Source organism: Corvus hawaiiensis, chromosome 9, assembly GCF_020740725.1.
Source record: "Corvus hawaiiensis isolate bCorHaw1 chromosome 9, bCorHaw1.pri.cur, whole genome shotgun sequence".
In the NCBI taxonomy this organism is placed as follows: Eukaryota; Metazoa; Chordata; class Aves; order Passeriformes; family Corvidae; genus Corvus; species Corvus hawaiiensis.
Genome location: NC_063221.1, coordinates 14,460,781 through 14,477,872, shown reverse-complemented (window position 1 = coordinate 14,477,872; position 17,092 = coordinate 14,460,781). Strand labels below are relative to the sequence as shown.

The 17,092-nt window shown below is 38.6% G+C and overlaps 1 protein-coding gene across 2 annotated transcripts in view; it reads right to left on the bottom strand.

Annotated features, from left to right (window-relative positions):
* PLPPR5 (phospholipid phosphatase related 5) overlaps positions 1-17,092 on the bottom strand; it is a 120,812-nt gene that overhangs the window by 54,767 nt on the left and 48,953 nt on the right. For both annotated transcript variants that reach the window (XM_048312552.1, XM_048312551.1), the window contains one exon: positions 7,159-7,233. In XM_048312552.1, the coding sequence (XP_048168509.1) occupies positions 7,159-7,233 (75 nt within the window). The remainder of the gene's footprint in view (positions 1-7,158; positions 7,234-17,092) is intronic.

Sequence of the window (17,092 nt, the reverse complement as noted above, 5' to 3'; positions counted from 1 at the left end):
TCCACTGTTTAAAAATATCCCTAAGCATACTAAAAATATCCCCCAGAGAAAGGAAAGTTCAACTACATGTTCATGTCCTGTAGGTAGGTACACAACTCACTCTGCCCTCCCTTCTAGGAGAGCCAGTAGGAAAGGTAAACCACAGTGCATTCACTGGGTACCAGGAATTTTTTCTCCCCGCATTTCTTATGGTCAGGGCTGAAAAAGTCGTTGCATTACAGAGAAGAGCAAAAATCCTGGGAACTTCTTCAGGCTTCGAGACAATTACAGAAAAAAATCATCCATCAATTAGTTTTCATCCGAGTATAGCTGACTTGGATCTTACTGTCCTTGACACCTTCTCTTCTTGCCTTTTTGTGCTTTGACCTGTAAGTAAAACAGGCACTATAAAAAGCAGGGGAAACAGTACCTGCCTCTTGTTCTAGGCTACCACAATCAGTCAGTGCCAGCAGGGAAGGACGAACAAAGATGGGAGGTGGCTCTTTCTGCATTGCCTGGGGTGACCAACACAACTCTCACACACGGGACATTTAGGTGCATCTGCTTCTCTATATTATACGAGTCTCAAACAACCTGCTAAGGTGCAAATGCTTACTAGGGTATTACTGTTACTTACAAGAGCTACGCTCAGAAATTGATTGGGAAGACTACAAATAAAGAACATTTATTGAATTACTGTGCTTTATCCATTTCAAAGCAGTAGAAGCTTTCCAATGCCTGCCTTGTCAGTAGAAGACATTAAAAGGTTTCATTACCACAGTTAGTGCTTTTCATTAGCATCAGCTTGTTCTCTCTCAGTTGCATTGCTCTCGGTGAATGATTAATGTTGAAATCCTCTTCTCTTTGAATGTTTATCATCCTTTTAGATATGGTTGGAAGTTTAATTTTTCAGGGCATTGTCAAATAAAATGTGTTGCTGTTCTTGGAAGTTAAATACTACACAGATAACCAGAGCCTCCCCTGTTTCTAACAGCAGGCTATTCCCTTCTAGTAATGATGGAACAGATCTGTATTTTGGCACATATATTTTTCATTGCAAAGCATTACTAAAATGAATAACAGAAATTAGCAACTGAAAAGAATTGTGAAGGAATTACTTCCAGGAAACGTTAATTTCAATCCAAAAGTCCCTTAAAGGAACAACACAGTAAATGTAGGCTAATCAATGTGTGGCAATGAGTTTCACAAAGATCAGAATCTGGGTTGCTAAACTTTGCTATGTTCACAAAAGAAAAGAAGAGTCTATTGGAATGGGAAATTCTCATGCAGTTTCCCTCCATGCTCTTTGACAGACAACTTATACATCAAATTCAACAAGATTTTAAAAGGACCAGTGATTTTTTTTTTTCTTGGAATAAGGTTAGAGGACAGTCAGTCACAAGAGCTGTTTTGTAAGATGATCTCTATAACATCCTGGACAAAGATGTAATGTAATGACAAAAGACTGCCTAAGCAATTCACTTCCTAGTGCAAACTCATGTATTTCCCTAAGCAACTTCTTTGTGCCAGATGCCCTAAGAAATATGCAGGACAGTCAAAAGTACATTTTTCCTGAGTCAAAATGGGCCAAAGTGCAACTTTTAATTGAAGGAACAATTCTAAACCAAAGACACTCAAAGCCACTGAAAGTTATGGAGTAGGGTTTTCAGCTATAGTTTCTTTCTTTATTTATTTCCTATTAAATCTCTGTATAACTTCAATTTCATCCAAAACTGTGTATATTTGATCCTGTCCTGCTATTTTGCATTTATCTATGATATTTAAAGCACTAAACTGTTTTTAAATGGTTTTCTTTTTTACAACATACTTAATAAAACAGCTGAATATATTTCTAAATTACTGGGGGTTTTTTATTACTATTATGGTAGAACTGCTATCATAATCTTTATACTTTCTGTAATTCCTTTCAGGACCCACATTTTTCGTTCAAATGGCTATGCAAAGCTTTAAGACTTAAATCATGGGACAAGATCAACAATATGTAACAGTATTATTAGAAATTATTAGAAATAAATTTGCATAACACTTCAGATTTGTCCTTCCCTGTTCATGTGCTGTTTCATGCCACATTGAAGAAAAAGAAAAATTTTACTCTAAATACTTACCTAAAGGGGATTAAAAGCCTTGGAATGTATAAATAAATAAATACACAAATAAATGAGTACCCAAAAAATACTTAGTAGCAGCATCAATCATACTTTATTCATCTAAGAGCATACTCCAGTACACAAATCTAGTGCTTCACTTCAGTGCAATATCTTCAAGGTCCATTAAAAAAAAAAAAAATTCTAGATTGAAAGGAAAAATATATTTTTAGAGTTATAAATTCAAATATAGATCATTTGAGAAGTTGATACTTTGAAGGCTGGCTATTTTGATGGGTGATGTGAAATACTTACTGTTGGCTTTCCAGTATCACCACAAATTCACACAACTAGTTTTGGCCCCCCATGCTAGAGGGCTTACTGGCCAGTTTTTAAGACTGTTGAAAAGTTACTTATACCAGAAACAGAAAAAAAAAAAAAAAAAAAGGAGGAGAAGAAAATGGTAGGATGAGAAAAATTGCACAAGAGAGAGATTATAAATTATGTCCTTCATAGGCAGAAAATAAAACCTTAGAATCCAAAGGGTAAAGGAGAAACTAAGATTGACCTCCTGCTGTTGAATCAGCTCTAAATATTCTGAGTCATCTTCATTCTCTGCTATAAAAAAGCTCCCAATTCAGTGGAGAGTAAACTCTGCAGAGTGTATATCCAAGGCAGAGAGAAATGTCAGTCAGAGTCTCCTGAGAAGCATGAAAATAAGATATTGCTGTATTGCTACAAAATATATCCCCCCCTAAAAAACCCTAAAAAGGACGAAGCCTATCAGTGTAGTTAGCACAGTTCATAGCTCTCTGCTAAGAATTCAGAAGTTCCTTGCACATTAACATAATTTTCACAAAAATTTAGATATGTGGTTGATGACATATCTGAAGTACACAGAAGTCAATATTCTCACAGGTACATATATTAAAGCACCTGCCCACCGCCAGAGTTAGTAATAGTCTAATTCCTTCATTCAGAAAAGGTAAGTTTAGGAATTTCTAAAAGTTAATAACAGGTGAAAGAATTATACCTACTCTAGAGATTCCAGTGAGTATATTTATAGGCACAAGTGGAAAACAAAGTGAAAGCCAGAAAAAAACATGTAATATCTAGACTGTTTAAATTACTAAATGACAGCAATATACCTAATTATTCTAGTGTGAGAATTCCTAAGCCTAAAACTGCAAAAGTGTGAAAGATGAGCAAAAGCTTGCACCTGGTGATACTAAGAAGTTCCAAGTCAAGACTGCTAGGGTAGTTAAGGCTGAGTCCAGCAGGCAGTCAGACTGCCTTGTCCCAGGTATTTCCCTTAGAGAGAGAGAGCTAAGGTTGCCTCACAGCTGCTACCTGGACATCTGTTTTCAGCATACATGTTAAAAAAAATACTTCACTTATCAAAAAATGAGTTAAAACATCTCAGAGAAAACAGAAATAGACCAGGTTTTGCACAACAACATACAAGGTAGGGAAAACTCAGGTAAAAGGAAAATTGAACAATACTTTTGGACAATAATTGGCCTTTGGAATCTAAATATATGGTCTGTCATAACAGCTTCATGAGCTGATACTGCTGGAGAAACTAACTTCTGATATTGCATGGCTTTCAGGAGATAAATCTCAAAATCTAATGCTTACATTAACTTTTGTAATATAAAAGGTACTAGCTAGAAAACAATAAACAAATGCAACAAGGTACCACTACAATTCAATGATACAGAACACGAGTACAGACTGCATAAACGATGCCGTGAACCAGCAGAAGCCCTTAACAGCAACAGAACGTAACAGATGTTTGTGCAGCTCAGGTTCTGTACAGCTCAAATGTGCAGATTCAGGTTTGAGCTTGCAAAGTGTTACAGAACTTACAGATTTTTTTCCTCCAGCTTGGATAAGCAGACATAAACTTCTAATTCTATCCACTAGGATCAACAGATTAAATGAGGTTAATTTCTTTGAATTGGACTAATGAAAGAATCTGAAACAAAACACAGAATTCCCAGGTGCACCTTTTCTATCATTTGTGAATTGAACAGGGCAGAAATTTTTGGAAATGTTGTGAGTAGTAGTTTACACGACTATTCAGTAGAGAAAAGCTGACACTGAAAGGTATAAAGCTTAGTATCACAACAAGAATGAAGCACAGAGACCCCGGTTTTCTTATCACTGAAAGTTTCCATATATCTGCTTAGATAATTTCTCTCACAAGGTCAGAAATTAATTAGCAAAAAATTTCACTAAATATTTTTAAAAAGGGCAGGAGAACAGAAACTAGATCTACCTGTTACAACATCATTGCTTAGGTAGAGTTGAGCCTATGCTTGTGAGCAAGCTCTAAGAAGTGCAGAAAACCTAGTTCTGCCTTGTTGCAAGAGAGAAACTCTCTCAGTATTCCCCTAACATAGATCACTCTGATCTCCACCTTTTCTTTTACTCCTAACCTGCAGGCTACTCATGAAAAAGTAATATTTTTCTGAGGAGAGTGAAATAGAACTTGACTAACATGTATGTAACTATTCCCTGCTGTAAATTCCAGCAAGCACATTCTCATCTCCTTCCTGGGCTGAAGTACTTACTGACCATCATACAGCTTTTACTGTGCTGCCCCACACTGTGCCGGCCCTGCTCAGCTCCCAGCTGCGAGTGCCAGGCCAAGCCCTGGCTGAGGGCTAAGCCCCTCTTCACCCACTGCTGGAGAGCTCAGGAGAAAGCGCTGCCAGGACATCAGCGGCACAGAGAGCAACAGCATCTCAGACACACTTCCTGAGAAATAAGGTAGGACTTGTCTACAGTCTTGTGTCATATCCTGTACCCATTTACACCTGCTCAAATACTCTGATAGTCAAGCCAACAAAGGCTGGCAGACTTTCAGAAAAGGAGATTTATACTGTGGTCCATGCAAAACAGATACTTGAAATACAGGCTGGCAAAGCTGCACATTAGTGGCCACTTAGTTACTACAGTACCTCTGCAAATAAACAGTTTCTCTGACAGACAGCCCAGTCCTATAAACTGCAGACACATCACATCACTCCAAGCAATCATCACCCAATGAGTTACCACTGCTGCCACTCGCACCTCGTGGCTGCTCTTCCCTGTTAATGGTAGGGAGGACACGTAATGAGACTTTAAAAGGAAGGCTGAGAAAACTCACAGACCTTTTAATCACCCAAATACCTAAACGCAGATGCACAAATTCTGCATACTTGTCCTATCCAGTTGCTCTAAAAAAAGAATTACAGCTGATACAACATTTGGATCACCTTTTGATCCTGGAGAGCAACGATAATAACAAGTGATTGTAGAACGCAATCAGCTACAACATATTTGTTGTTTCCCACCTGTGTAACTTACCAAATGTGGGTGTAGAATTCTTATTCAGATTTTCCAAATCGTGCCAGAAATGGAACAAGGCTAACTGATTCCCCCCAACATTCAGGAAGAGAAATCATGTTTCCTAATCCCCATCTACAGGTCTAATTGCTCTGTACCCTCTCCCTAATGAATTTCATTCCAAACTTACGTAATAGCATCATGACATCCTCAGAGGTTTGGAACCCCTGATGCCATTAGATTTGATGATACAGAGGCCATGAGTCTTGCTGCTGTCTCAGTGTGACATAGCACAAGCAAGAAAAGCCAGTGGATCTGCAGTGATTTGTGTCACAATGGATCACAAACATCACTTGAAAACAGTGAACATAAATTGCCAATATACAAAACTTGCTGAAATTATGTGACAGAAATAATGCCAGACAATGAAGCAATTTTCTGTTCACATGGAAATAACTTCCAAAATGTGCTGACAAAAAAACCCAAACACCTTAATTCAAAAGGCAAAGAAGGTTCCATGACTCCATTGAGGATAAGAATTTCTTCAGGAAAGGTCACTTAAGTCTTAATGTTTACACCATAAAAAACTTCTGCTTGACATGCTGCTATATTCTCCCACAATTTATGACATCCCCCACTCTCCATTTATCAGATAACTCTAAATGTATCACAGAAGAATCTATGCATCCCACAGGAACCAAAGCACTGCTTTCCCAGTACCAGTAGGAGGTAAGGAGATAGGTACCAAGATGCAGAGTCTAGGAATTAGATTCACTGGGAAATCCTAAAACTCCTCAAGTGTTACTTCTGAAGTCCAATACTAAGAACCACTGAAATCCCCAGAACAACTGATTGCCTGAAATCCAGGAATAACAATGCCTAATTGCCTCTGCAGTAAGGCCCAAGTGGGCATTCAATACAGCGCATGAGTCTGTGGCTGAGCAGAAAATTGAATGCAAACGCCCCACTCTCACTCAGACTATGAAATGTTCATCTGAAGAGGTTCCACTTTGATCTGCAGTCCACAGAATCCAATGATACCAGTGTGCACATGCAAGGCAGGAAAGACTGCACTGAAAATACAGCTTAATCTTTTCCCTCAGGCTCCCTCATACCAAGTCAGCTGGCAGCCTGAGAAGAGCCATCAGGATTTTTCATTATAATTAGCATGCACTAAAAGATAAGCAAAATGGTGCTTGAAATTTTTGTGTGAAGCAAATGTTTTGGATGTAGAAATGGCTTAAGAAAAACAGGAACAAAACCTCTGCCAATATAAATAAACACACCTATCCTAAACTGAGTTACTTGTGTAAAACCTGCCCTGTGGAGAGTTACGTTCTCCTTCATAGCAATATTTGATTGGGTTCCACAAGATATGTAACTCTCAAATGTAAAGTGGCTAAAGAATGAAAAGAATTCTAGATTTATAGAGTACTATTATCAAGATTTAATCCTAAAATTATGGGTCCAGCCCAGAGGCACTTCACTTCCCTGTATTCTGGCACTTCAGAACGTCACAATTACTTAAAATGAAATTGCAGGCATAGGGACTCCCTTCATTCCCTCTCGTGAAAGAATAGCATAGGAACAGGAATTTTGTTAACAGCAGTCACAAGTGATTGCCAACTAACAGAGAGCAACCTGTAAACATAAACATAAATAATGCATTGATAGTTGCTGAGAGTACTTTATTGAAAAATACACACAAGAACTTTGCAGCATACCTGCTATATTTTCTTACCTCAACTAATACGGAGCATGGCAACATCATGTGGCTTCTCTGAGACTGACACCTGCTGCTTGAAATCATGTTCACCTGTGAAGGAAACACAGGATATTGTGTCCATCTGTGAGAAGATGGCCTTGTTTATAATAATGTGCTAATGGCAAACTAGAAAAGGCCTGCATAAAATGCAGGTTTATACCAAAATAACAAATGGTGAGAATTGCATCAGTGAAGAGGACTGTTCATGTTCACTTCTTTATTCCAGTATGAAAGATCTCCAAGTTAGTTTAGATTTTACTATTTTGTTACATAGATTACAGCCCTTTTTGTTCCAAATAATAGTATCTACACAAAGATTTGTACTTAAAATTGTACTAATTATATCCCTGCAAAAGTCAACCAAAAAATCCTTTATCTCTTTTTGGCAGAGCTTTTCTAATTCTGTAGACTTCAAAGAAACTTAAGCATGTTATAAACAAGAGGACTTTGCTGAAGAAGCATTAGTTGGAAGCTTAAACGTTTTCAAAATTTAAATTTGAATCTATCAGGCTTCTACAGAAGCATGGGAACTCAAGACTACAACGAAGTACCAAGCTGTGAAGTTGTGTCTTGCAATAGTTCAGTGGAACTTCAGTTCTTAAGGATCCACAGAATATTTATTCTCAACACTGCACCTACAAAAACTTTCCTATTCCCTTGCATGAAAATTAAGATCTGTTGTTAAAATTAAAACAAAAAAAAGCAATAACTGCCGAAAAGAAAAACCTGCACTACTAATCTCTGCTATAGGAAAAAACAGAGCAGAAAACAAAGTACTGTGGATGTAATGATACTAGGAAACAGCCCATGACTGATACAGTAAATTGACTAAAATCTCTAGAGAAGTTAGAATCTTCAAGAATTAGAAAACTTCTAAGTGCTGGGTAGTCCCTCTAGATTGCTCTCTTCTTCCTTAAAAACACCCCACATAACCAATATAACCACTATTTCTCTGATTATTTAATTTTTAAAACTCTACTTTAAAAGCTTCCCTCTAGGCTCTTCCTAAAAGATACTGAAATAGTCCATTAGCTGTCTTCTGTTTTTGCCAGCTGTTCCCCTCACTGTTATTCATTTATGTCTCACCATTCACCCATTTTTTATGCTCTCTCCTTCTGGTTTCCCTGTGTTCTCCCTCCAGTTTCTCTTTATCCTTTCCCTCATTCAGTTTCTTGCACGTAGCACATCTTTCAACATCTTGCATCTCCTTCTCTCTGCCTTCCAGGGCCTCTCATTTTTTATTCCCTTTCTTCCTCTGATATTTTAGTAAACTGCAGCTGACTCTTTCTCCCTCTCGTGCCCTGCCTGTGCATGTGCATATTTCACACAGGGCCTGGGGCTCAGCAGTCCAGGAGTCAGCACACTAAAGAGAAGAGAAAGCAGATGCTTCCAAGCAATATCAGAAAAACAAACTCTGCTCTGTGTGTACAGCCTGGCTCCCAGCAATGCACTGATCATCTCTGATGCTCTGCTCTCCTCGTGAAGGTGACTGAGGGACCCTAATACTGTGCCTCCCTCCCCTCACGAGAGAGTCAGTAGCAATGTGAAGCAGAGCGATTGCTCAATTCTGTGAGACTTACACATGCACCAGCTGGGTCTCCCTTGGAGCTGGGAGAATTTTAGCTGTGACCCTGTCACTCTGGGCATTTTTAGCCCTGTCTTTGGTGCTCTAAAACACAGCAGCAGTTATCTGCATTCAGTTTGTGTTTATCCAAAGCAATGAACAAAAAAGTGCTTCATAAGCAAGCAAATATGGCATATGTTCTTGGAATTTCTCTCAGGAGGCTGAACTTATTTATCATGCAAATAGAAAATGGTGCTCTACTGTTGATCAATTTACTTTTATGAATCCAGGGCCAAACTCTGCTGTTCATATTCCTTTCAAATCTCTCTCAGGCAAGAGTCCCAGAGACTCCTTGACACTCCATTATACAGTTACATAATATAGCCATTAATATTGCATATGGAGATGTGCATGCACAGCTACTGCACGTTGGGACTATAGACTCAGTCCATTAAAGAGACACCAACATAGCACTTATTTATTATTTATTGAGTGCTAACAATACATTGAAGAAAAGGAAACAAGCTGTGAGCATTAAGGACCAATATGTGGCTGCTTTTCAGCTGTTACCTCAAGAATAAAAAGGGCCTAAGATTCCTCTTCTCCAGAATAGCATCAAAGGAGCAACATGCTCTTGATAATGTTGTGTAAGTACTGCAGATGTGTGTTGGCCAGTGTCAAAAGCTCTCAGTGCACTCAAATGGAGATGAACTCTAGAGCCTGAGATGTATCCCAGAGTTTTTTTTCCATAGCATGGAGATAAGCACTGGTCAGAGCCTGGAATACTCTTTACACACACAATACATGAAATTGCCTTTCCAGAGGTTGCTGCTATGAGTTTGGAGAAAGATGAGTGAGCCTGAATGAGACATCAAGAAGCCATCTGTGAGAGCACGGCTGAAATGCTACAAGCATCCCTATAAATATCTCTTGGAAAAGAACTAGTTCTGTTTTAATGATATAAAGTCTTTTTATGTAACTAGTTACTAGGCAGCCTATGAAACAGTTTCTCTAGCAGTACCCCACTGTATGCATTAGGCAGCCTGTCTCCCTTGAGCTGCTGTTCTGGGGGCATGCCTAACAACAACCTACAGGATCCCGTTCCAGACAAGCCTACCCTGCCACATATCATCACCAATCTGTCTCACTGCCAGACTAGGGTGTCATCTTCACAGCTGTGCTGGTTTGGGAAGAGACAGCAAGCACACACCTCCAGGAGGAGCTCTGGACAAGAGCATTTGGCTGAGCGGCAGCAGCTCTGAACGACGGCAGCATGAGAGCCAAAGGTGAACTTCACACTTGGCGGCTGCAGGCTGAATATCCTCACTTAGCACAGTCGATGCTAACCTGCTCTCAGATCCCATTTGGATCAAAACTCACTCCATTTATACCTCCCCTCAACATGAGACAATTGCATTCGCGTTTCTAGGGCAGGGCTTTCACAGAACCATAGAATCATTAAGGTTGGAAGAGACCTTTAAGAACATTAAGTCCAACCATCAGCCCAGCACTACGACTGTAACCCCTAAACCACCAACTCTCAGCTCCTGTAAAAGGGGTAGGAATTGGGCACCACGACCATGGCCATAACAGCAGAATGTTTTTACAAAAAAGTAGTCACTGCTCTGCATAGGGCCTAGAAATGTATTCTATGGGCAATTTCTAGGCATATCTACTGACTCATGTACTTCAGATGCACAAGTAGACCTCCTCTCAAGATGTGACATCAGCAGTGAGCTCTGGGAAACTTTAAACAACTTTCAATGTAAAAAGAGGCCTAGATTTAAATCACTTCCAATTTACTCAGAAACAGAAGAGGAAGTACTTGTGCTCATAGCTTGAATATGACTTCGAGGGATTTATTTAATACTGCATTTCTGTCACAGCCAGAAAAATTAACTCAAATATCCTTAGTTCTGAAATGGAGCTCCTGATTCTCACTATTTTGCTACTTCTATTATCCACAGTTGTCATCTGTATGTCTGTCTTCTGGCATTTTTGGTGAAAGGCAGTGCATTATACAAGTTCCAAGCAGATCTAAGATGCTACTGCATCATTACTAGCTGTCTGTTTCATTACAGGTTTCCCTGTAACTTAGGATTTATCTAGAAATACAAATGGCATATTCTGTTTCACTTGTCTCTGTCCATTTATGGGTGAAGTTCACCTATACCAAGGAAAAATTACTTACCAATAAATCAGGAGATGAAAGATATGCTCTAAACTTAAAAAGAAAAAAATCTACAAATTCAAATAAAGCTCACTAGAACTATCAGTAGCACTTATGCGCCCCAGTGCAGTAAAAATGTAGTGGCTTGTGAGAAGGTAAACAGAGAATGTGTCTGGGGAACATGAAATTAGTCAAGGAAAAAGGAAATAAGGTCACTGTGCTGTGAAGAAAATCTTCACGGTAAGAAACCATTTTTATGTGCCAAATCTGTACAGTCTTCATAGAGGTAATGGAGGATAGAGAAGATTATGACATTTTAATGAAGAGAGAGGAAGAAAAACAAAGAATGATGATACTTTCCTCTGAGTAACTGACATTTCTATCTCCCATTTGTATCATATCTATGTATTTATCATCAATATCTATTTGTAAGGAGGGCGAATGCGCTGCATGAATATAAAGCAGGAGATCTTAGAGTATGTGGGCTAAAGAGTATTTATACAAACTTTGATCAATTTTCTAAGGTGAACCAGCTGAGTAATTCCTGGAAGGTCCAGATTTCCTGCCCAGGTTAATAACCAACACACCGAAACACACAAATTGTTCTGGGCATGGCAGGAGCTGCCTGGGGAAGATTTTGGGACAGTCCAAAATTCCCACCGAGATAGTTCCTGTACTAATTAGTCAAACAGCTGTGAAGGTGGCAAAGAATTCATTCAACCACTTTGTCTCATGTTAGTCCATTGTTTAAATTGTCCATGATTTTGTCTCTGCAGGTGGCCGGAGTGAGAGTTGCTGCAGCACCCAGTAGTGGTAGATTGGTGAGCACAAAGGCACAGCCCTGATACCCAGCTACACAAGAACTGTAGTTGCTGTGCAAAGTTGAGGAGTTTCAGACTTACTACTTACATTTCATGGCTCTCATTCCTGCTGAATGTCATTGGGGTGAGGAAAAAATGTAAAGTTAATTTTTATAGCAATTGATACTGTACTTATGAAAACTGCTGTAAGTGAAGATCTTCCTTTTGATTTTTATCTGTGTTCCAGCTACCTCTCAGTTCCAGGTATATGCACAGAGACAGGTGCTTTTTCAAACACTACTCAGGCTTTCACAGATAAAAAAGTGTCCATTCTTATATCAGAAAGAATACTTACATGATCTAAAGCTGACAAAAATCGTCAGAGAAAAATAGTGCAATAACCTGAACCATATTCCTGGTGGAAATACTGAAATGTATATTCAGAACAATCTTTGGAGGAACAGAGTTCATCAAGTTATTCCATATATTCACACTATTATTCCTCTTTCTCCAAGAGGATTTATCTTACATTTTAAGGTTGGCGCTGCAGTAACTAAAAGTCTCTTTTCTCTGACATACATATTAGTTTTGATTCCAGGGTGTAAGGACAGAGGACAGACAGAGCAGTGGGAAGCTAACTCTGTGAACAGCAAAGGCATTCTTTGAATAACTGACAGAACAGAGATGAGTCTGGTATGTAATGTAACCTGAATATCAAACCAAACTACAGAATATCAAAGAACTTGTCTGCAGATAGGGCTGATAAAACAGAGAATTTCGTACACGAATGTCTATACCTTTCTCGTGTAAAATGCTAGGGAGTTTGTTCTCAGCCAAATATGTGATGTTTCCAAATTGCTTTTCTCTTACAAAAAAATACTGTAAAATGGAAACATAGGAATGATTATCCTTTCAGGCTTTAGATCTGCCAGAGAAATACATGAGGGGCATTTCTCTCCAACACAAGAGAGAGCTTATCTCTATATACATAACAGGAAAAAGGAACAGAAGAAACTCAGCACACACTGATGGTAAAGATGCTGGGGGAGAACTACTATTTAAGATAACTTGGATGCAGATCATACAGATAAAGACAGCATTTAGCGTATTTTCAAAAGCAAAGTGTGAAACCAATGACATATAAAACCTGCAGGAATAGGTTGCTATAAGCTGAGAGACACATGAGAGAAGAACAGTTGCAAATCACCCTGATTAGAGCAGGGAACGGCACACTTGGCTGCTTTTGCTACCTGAAAATTCATGAGTGCCACTAACTGGTGAACTTTAGTAATGAACTCAGATGCTCTTTCCCTCTGAAGCCCAGGGCATTTACTCTCTTTACCACTTCCTTGAAATAACCTTCCACCTCACAAGTGTATTAATCCACAGGCAACAAGGTCCCTGTAACATCTGCCAGGCTGTCAGTGATTGCCAACAGACAGCAACATCTATGTCAAGAGTAAATGAAATATGGGGGAAAACGTCACCAGCAGACTGGAAGCAGTGCAATATATACCAACACAGTATTTTCCCCAGTGACTTCCACGTATGTCACACAAATGTTTTGTTTCTTCATTCCTTGCTGACCTTCTGATGGGTGTATCATTTGTGATGATATTGAGAGCTAAATTGTGCTCTCCTGTCTTGAAATTAAATAAAATTAGTTTTTAAAAAACTGTAAAACAGTTAGAACAGCATAGAGTGACAATCTTATTACCATGAAAGATGAAAGCTAAGAATTAGAGAAACTATATCCCTCTCTTTCTTAGATTACTCATTATCTGAGGATTAACATTAGAAGGACCTGGAAGCCTGTCAAACACCAAATCAAAAGCTCCCACAGGAGTTCAGACAGTAAAAAGTGTTATCAGCAAGAAGAGGATTCTTGAGATTACGTTTGTAGCAACAGGATTAAGTTTTGCCCAACAAGCTGCAGTATCAGAAACAGCAAGGTCATTTTTCTGCTAAGAAGATGAGGGAAGAATGCACTTGTTTTGCAAGCAGGCAAATTAATGTGGGATTAACCAATGAAAGAGTTCCATAAAATTACTCCAGTTGTGAAATCAAGGCGAATCTTAATCCTATAGTTTTGTACTTTAAAAGGAGCCCACTGGAGTGAAAGAGCAAAATTCTGGTGCTGACGTAAAATTCTATCTACCATGGATGTGACAGCAACTCTCTACCATAATAACAGGAAGCCCTTGCCACTCAGAAGGCATCTACACAGACACCCTCCCACACAGGCAGCTGACTGTGGGAATCTCTGCAGAAATTCACTAGAATAGTTAGTGCAGTGTAACTGTCTGAAATAATATAGATCTTGGAATGGTTTTTTGTCTTCATTTTGCTCTCTGATTTAGAATCAAAATATTCAAATATGTGGAAAGTTATGTCTTAGTCTGCAGCTTGCTCTCCAGTCAGGAGAGGATTTACAAGGCAAGGCCAAATCAGCTGCAGTTCTCTGTGTACTACCAATGGCCAGGGAGGTATGAATGACACCAGCCATGCAATGGGGTAGCAATATTGCACTTGTTTTTAACCCAATGGAACCAAGTCTTCAATCCTAAAAGCTCTGAACAAATAATTCACAAATAAAACATGCAAATTTAAAGGGATTTGTTTAAATTACACACTGGTGACACTAGAATTACTGCTGCCAAGAGTTCCTCACAGGCATGGCTGGAGTGCTGTGGAGGCGGTGAGTGAGTCAAGCTTGATTGATGTATCCATGGTTGTACCTACATAGGATAAGCATCTTTTGTCCCACAGTTCATTGCCTCACTCAATGCTCAGTTGAGTGTTTAGAGTCACTGAAGTACTTTCTGGCCAGACACACTTTCTCTGTTCTTTCCAGTTTGGGTATTCCTTATCTCAACTCTGGGAGTGATCAGTCACAGCCACAGTCCAGCAGTGGATGTGGAGCTGGCCCACTGTGAGTAATGGGCATTGACCTGTCATCATCTGGAATCAGATATCAGACAGCTGCTGATAAAAATTATCTAGTTGATTAATGTACTTTTTCTGTGTCTTATTAACAGTATTATTAGAACAAAACTATAGCAGAGTGAGGCCACACTGTGGTTTCCTTAAATTTATTCAGTATTGACATTTCTGTTCTGATTTTTAAAATACTTTTAATTGCCAAATATTTAAATTTTGAGTAATGATTAGTTATGAGTAGACATAAACATCGCACAATATTTTTTTTTGCAAGGATCAATTCCACCTTGTATTAATTAAAAGTTAGCTCACATGTCAGCCTGTGAAATTTACTATTTCTAAATATTTTTTGCAGAAATAGTTAATTGCACTAGTGTTCACCAGAAGTGCAAAGAATAAGCATAGAGTATATCACATATATATAAAAACTAATTTGTATTTAAGAATAGCTGCATTTCAAGTTGTCTTGAACAGCCAATCTGCAGAATTTCTGATGGTTTTTGGGGAGCTGGGCTGAATACACTGTAATGGTTTTCTTCCCAGCCTTTAGCTGCTGCTTTTCTTTCAACTGTATCCTAAAATACATTAAGTACTTTCCTCATGTGACTATCTAAGCAAATTCTGTATTGCCAAAAAGATGTGATACAACTACAGATGGGAGCAGGTATCATTCTCCTTTTTCACGATCAAAGTGGTGCACAATGTCAGCAGTAGGAGAGTCTCTATGACACTGCTGCATAATAATTTATCAATTATTTTCCATTTAGAAAAATTTGATGGAGGCTGGCATGTATAAATCTCTATATGTTCTTCAGATTCCACTTTTTTCTTCTATTTCCTTCAGGCCAAATAGACTTAGACTCAGCTAATCTAAGACTAAAACCTGGCATTATTTCTGCTGAAATAAAATTCACTGACAGTTCTCAGCTTCTGCATAAGACCTAATTTGTGCATATTAATGTGTGAAAAAAGTCACAATTAAACTTCAAAGAACTCAGTCATGATAATCATCTTTATACTTTGTTAAAACTTCCTCCTAATCTCTGTTCACTAAAAAAAAAAAAAAAAAAAAAAAAAACCGCCAAGTCACAGTAAATAATTTACACAAAAAAAAGAAAGAAAAGAAAGAATGCAATTTTTTTTCATCAAGGAGGTTTAAGTATAGACCTGTAAGTGAAGGTATATGAGTTGGTGAGCTTTGTTCTGGGCCTGCCTGAATACCAAAACACTGCCTGCACTGGCCACCACATATGCTGAATCATTCAGATCCCTCAAATAAATTTACAGATTTCAAACTAAAAGTGAAAGAGGGCCTCTTTGTAGTCTTTACATCTTTTGCTGACAAATTATGTACTTTACGTGCAACTGGAATACGTCACTAAGGGTGGGTGGGAACTGCAGGATTTTCTATCTACTATCTAAAAGCATTTTCACAGGAGTATATAGCCATACTATAACTTTAGGCCAAGTAAACAGAAAATATAACCTCAATATGTGTTTGTGCTTTGGATCTAAGCATGGAAGACTCATTGTCTAAATATGTCATTGCAGCCAGTGATTCAGAAGTAGAATACTTCCATCTGGCAACAGATGATCAAGATGGATCTTATTTGCAGGAGAGTCTTCTGCTAGAAGAACTAGTCTTCAAAATCTGCATAATCAGATAAGCAGGGTCTTTCTAGTATTATTGCCATGAGAAATCGCACCAGAACTTTATCTCACAAGTTCAATCAACTTTGTATGCACCTACACCCCTGCTTAATTAAACATCCTTCTATGTATCACAGCCACTTCTGCATTTCACTGCTAATTTTCTCATTGATAACATGTATTTTATATATGTAACAGCTGTACAGTTTTCCTAACATGTTAGTCGGTGCTATCTATCATTCAATATGCTGTGACGAGCTTAGCAGCAGCTGCCCTTATTGACCGAGGGATGCTTGCAGCTTCCTACTAGCATTTGCCAAGGATTTGCAAAGCCATCACCTCAGACTGAACCTACTGCATTGTTTCACACGTTTTCAGTCACTCATTCACAAGAGACAGTGTCTGTGGGAGCGACAGATGGCTGCTAACCAAGTTGGTCTATCCTATTTCCTCCCTCACCATACCAGGTATGTGGTACCTGTCACTGACTTTCTCCTCTAAAGGTTTGTGGAAGAATATTCCAAAGCTCAACACACCCAAGTAAATTCAGTATTTACTCCTTGCAAAAATCCAACAGATTCTGTTTCTTGGTAACTAGGGGGAAAAAAAAAAAAGGTTACTTTCACTAAATTACTTGTTCTTTGGGAGTCATTCACTCAGCTCCAAAGAAAAGGGATTAAACATCAGTTCTACTGGAAAGTTATGAGTCATCAGATAAGAGAAATCAGCTCTCCCATTTTTATGTGATATGGTAAACAAGAAAAGCACTGCAGAATTAATTCAGTG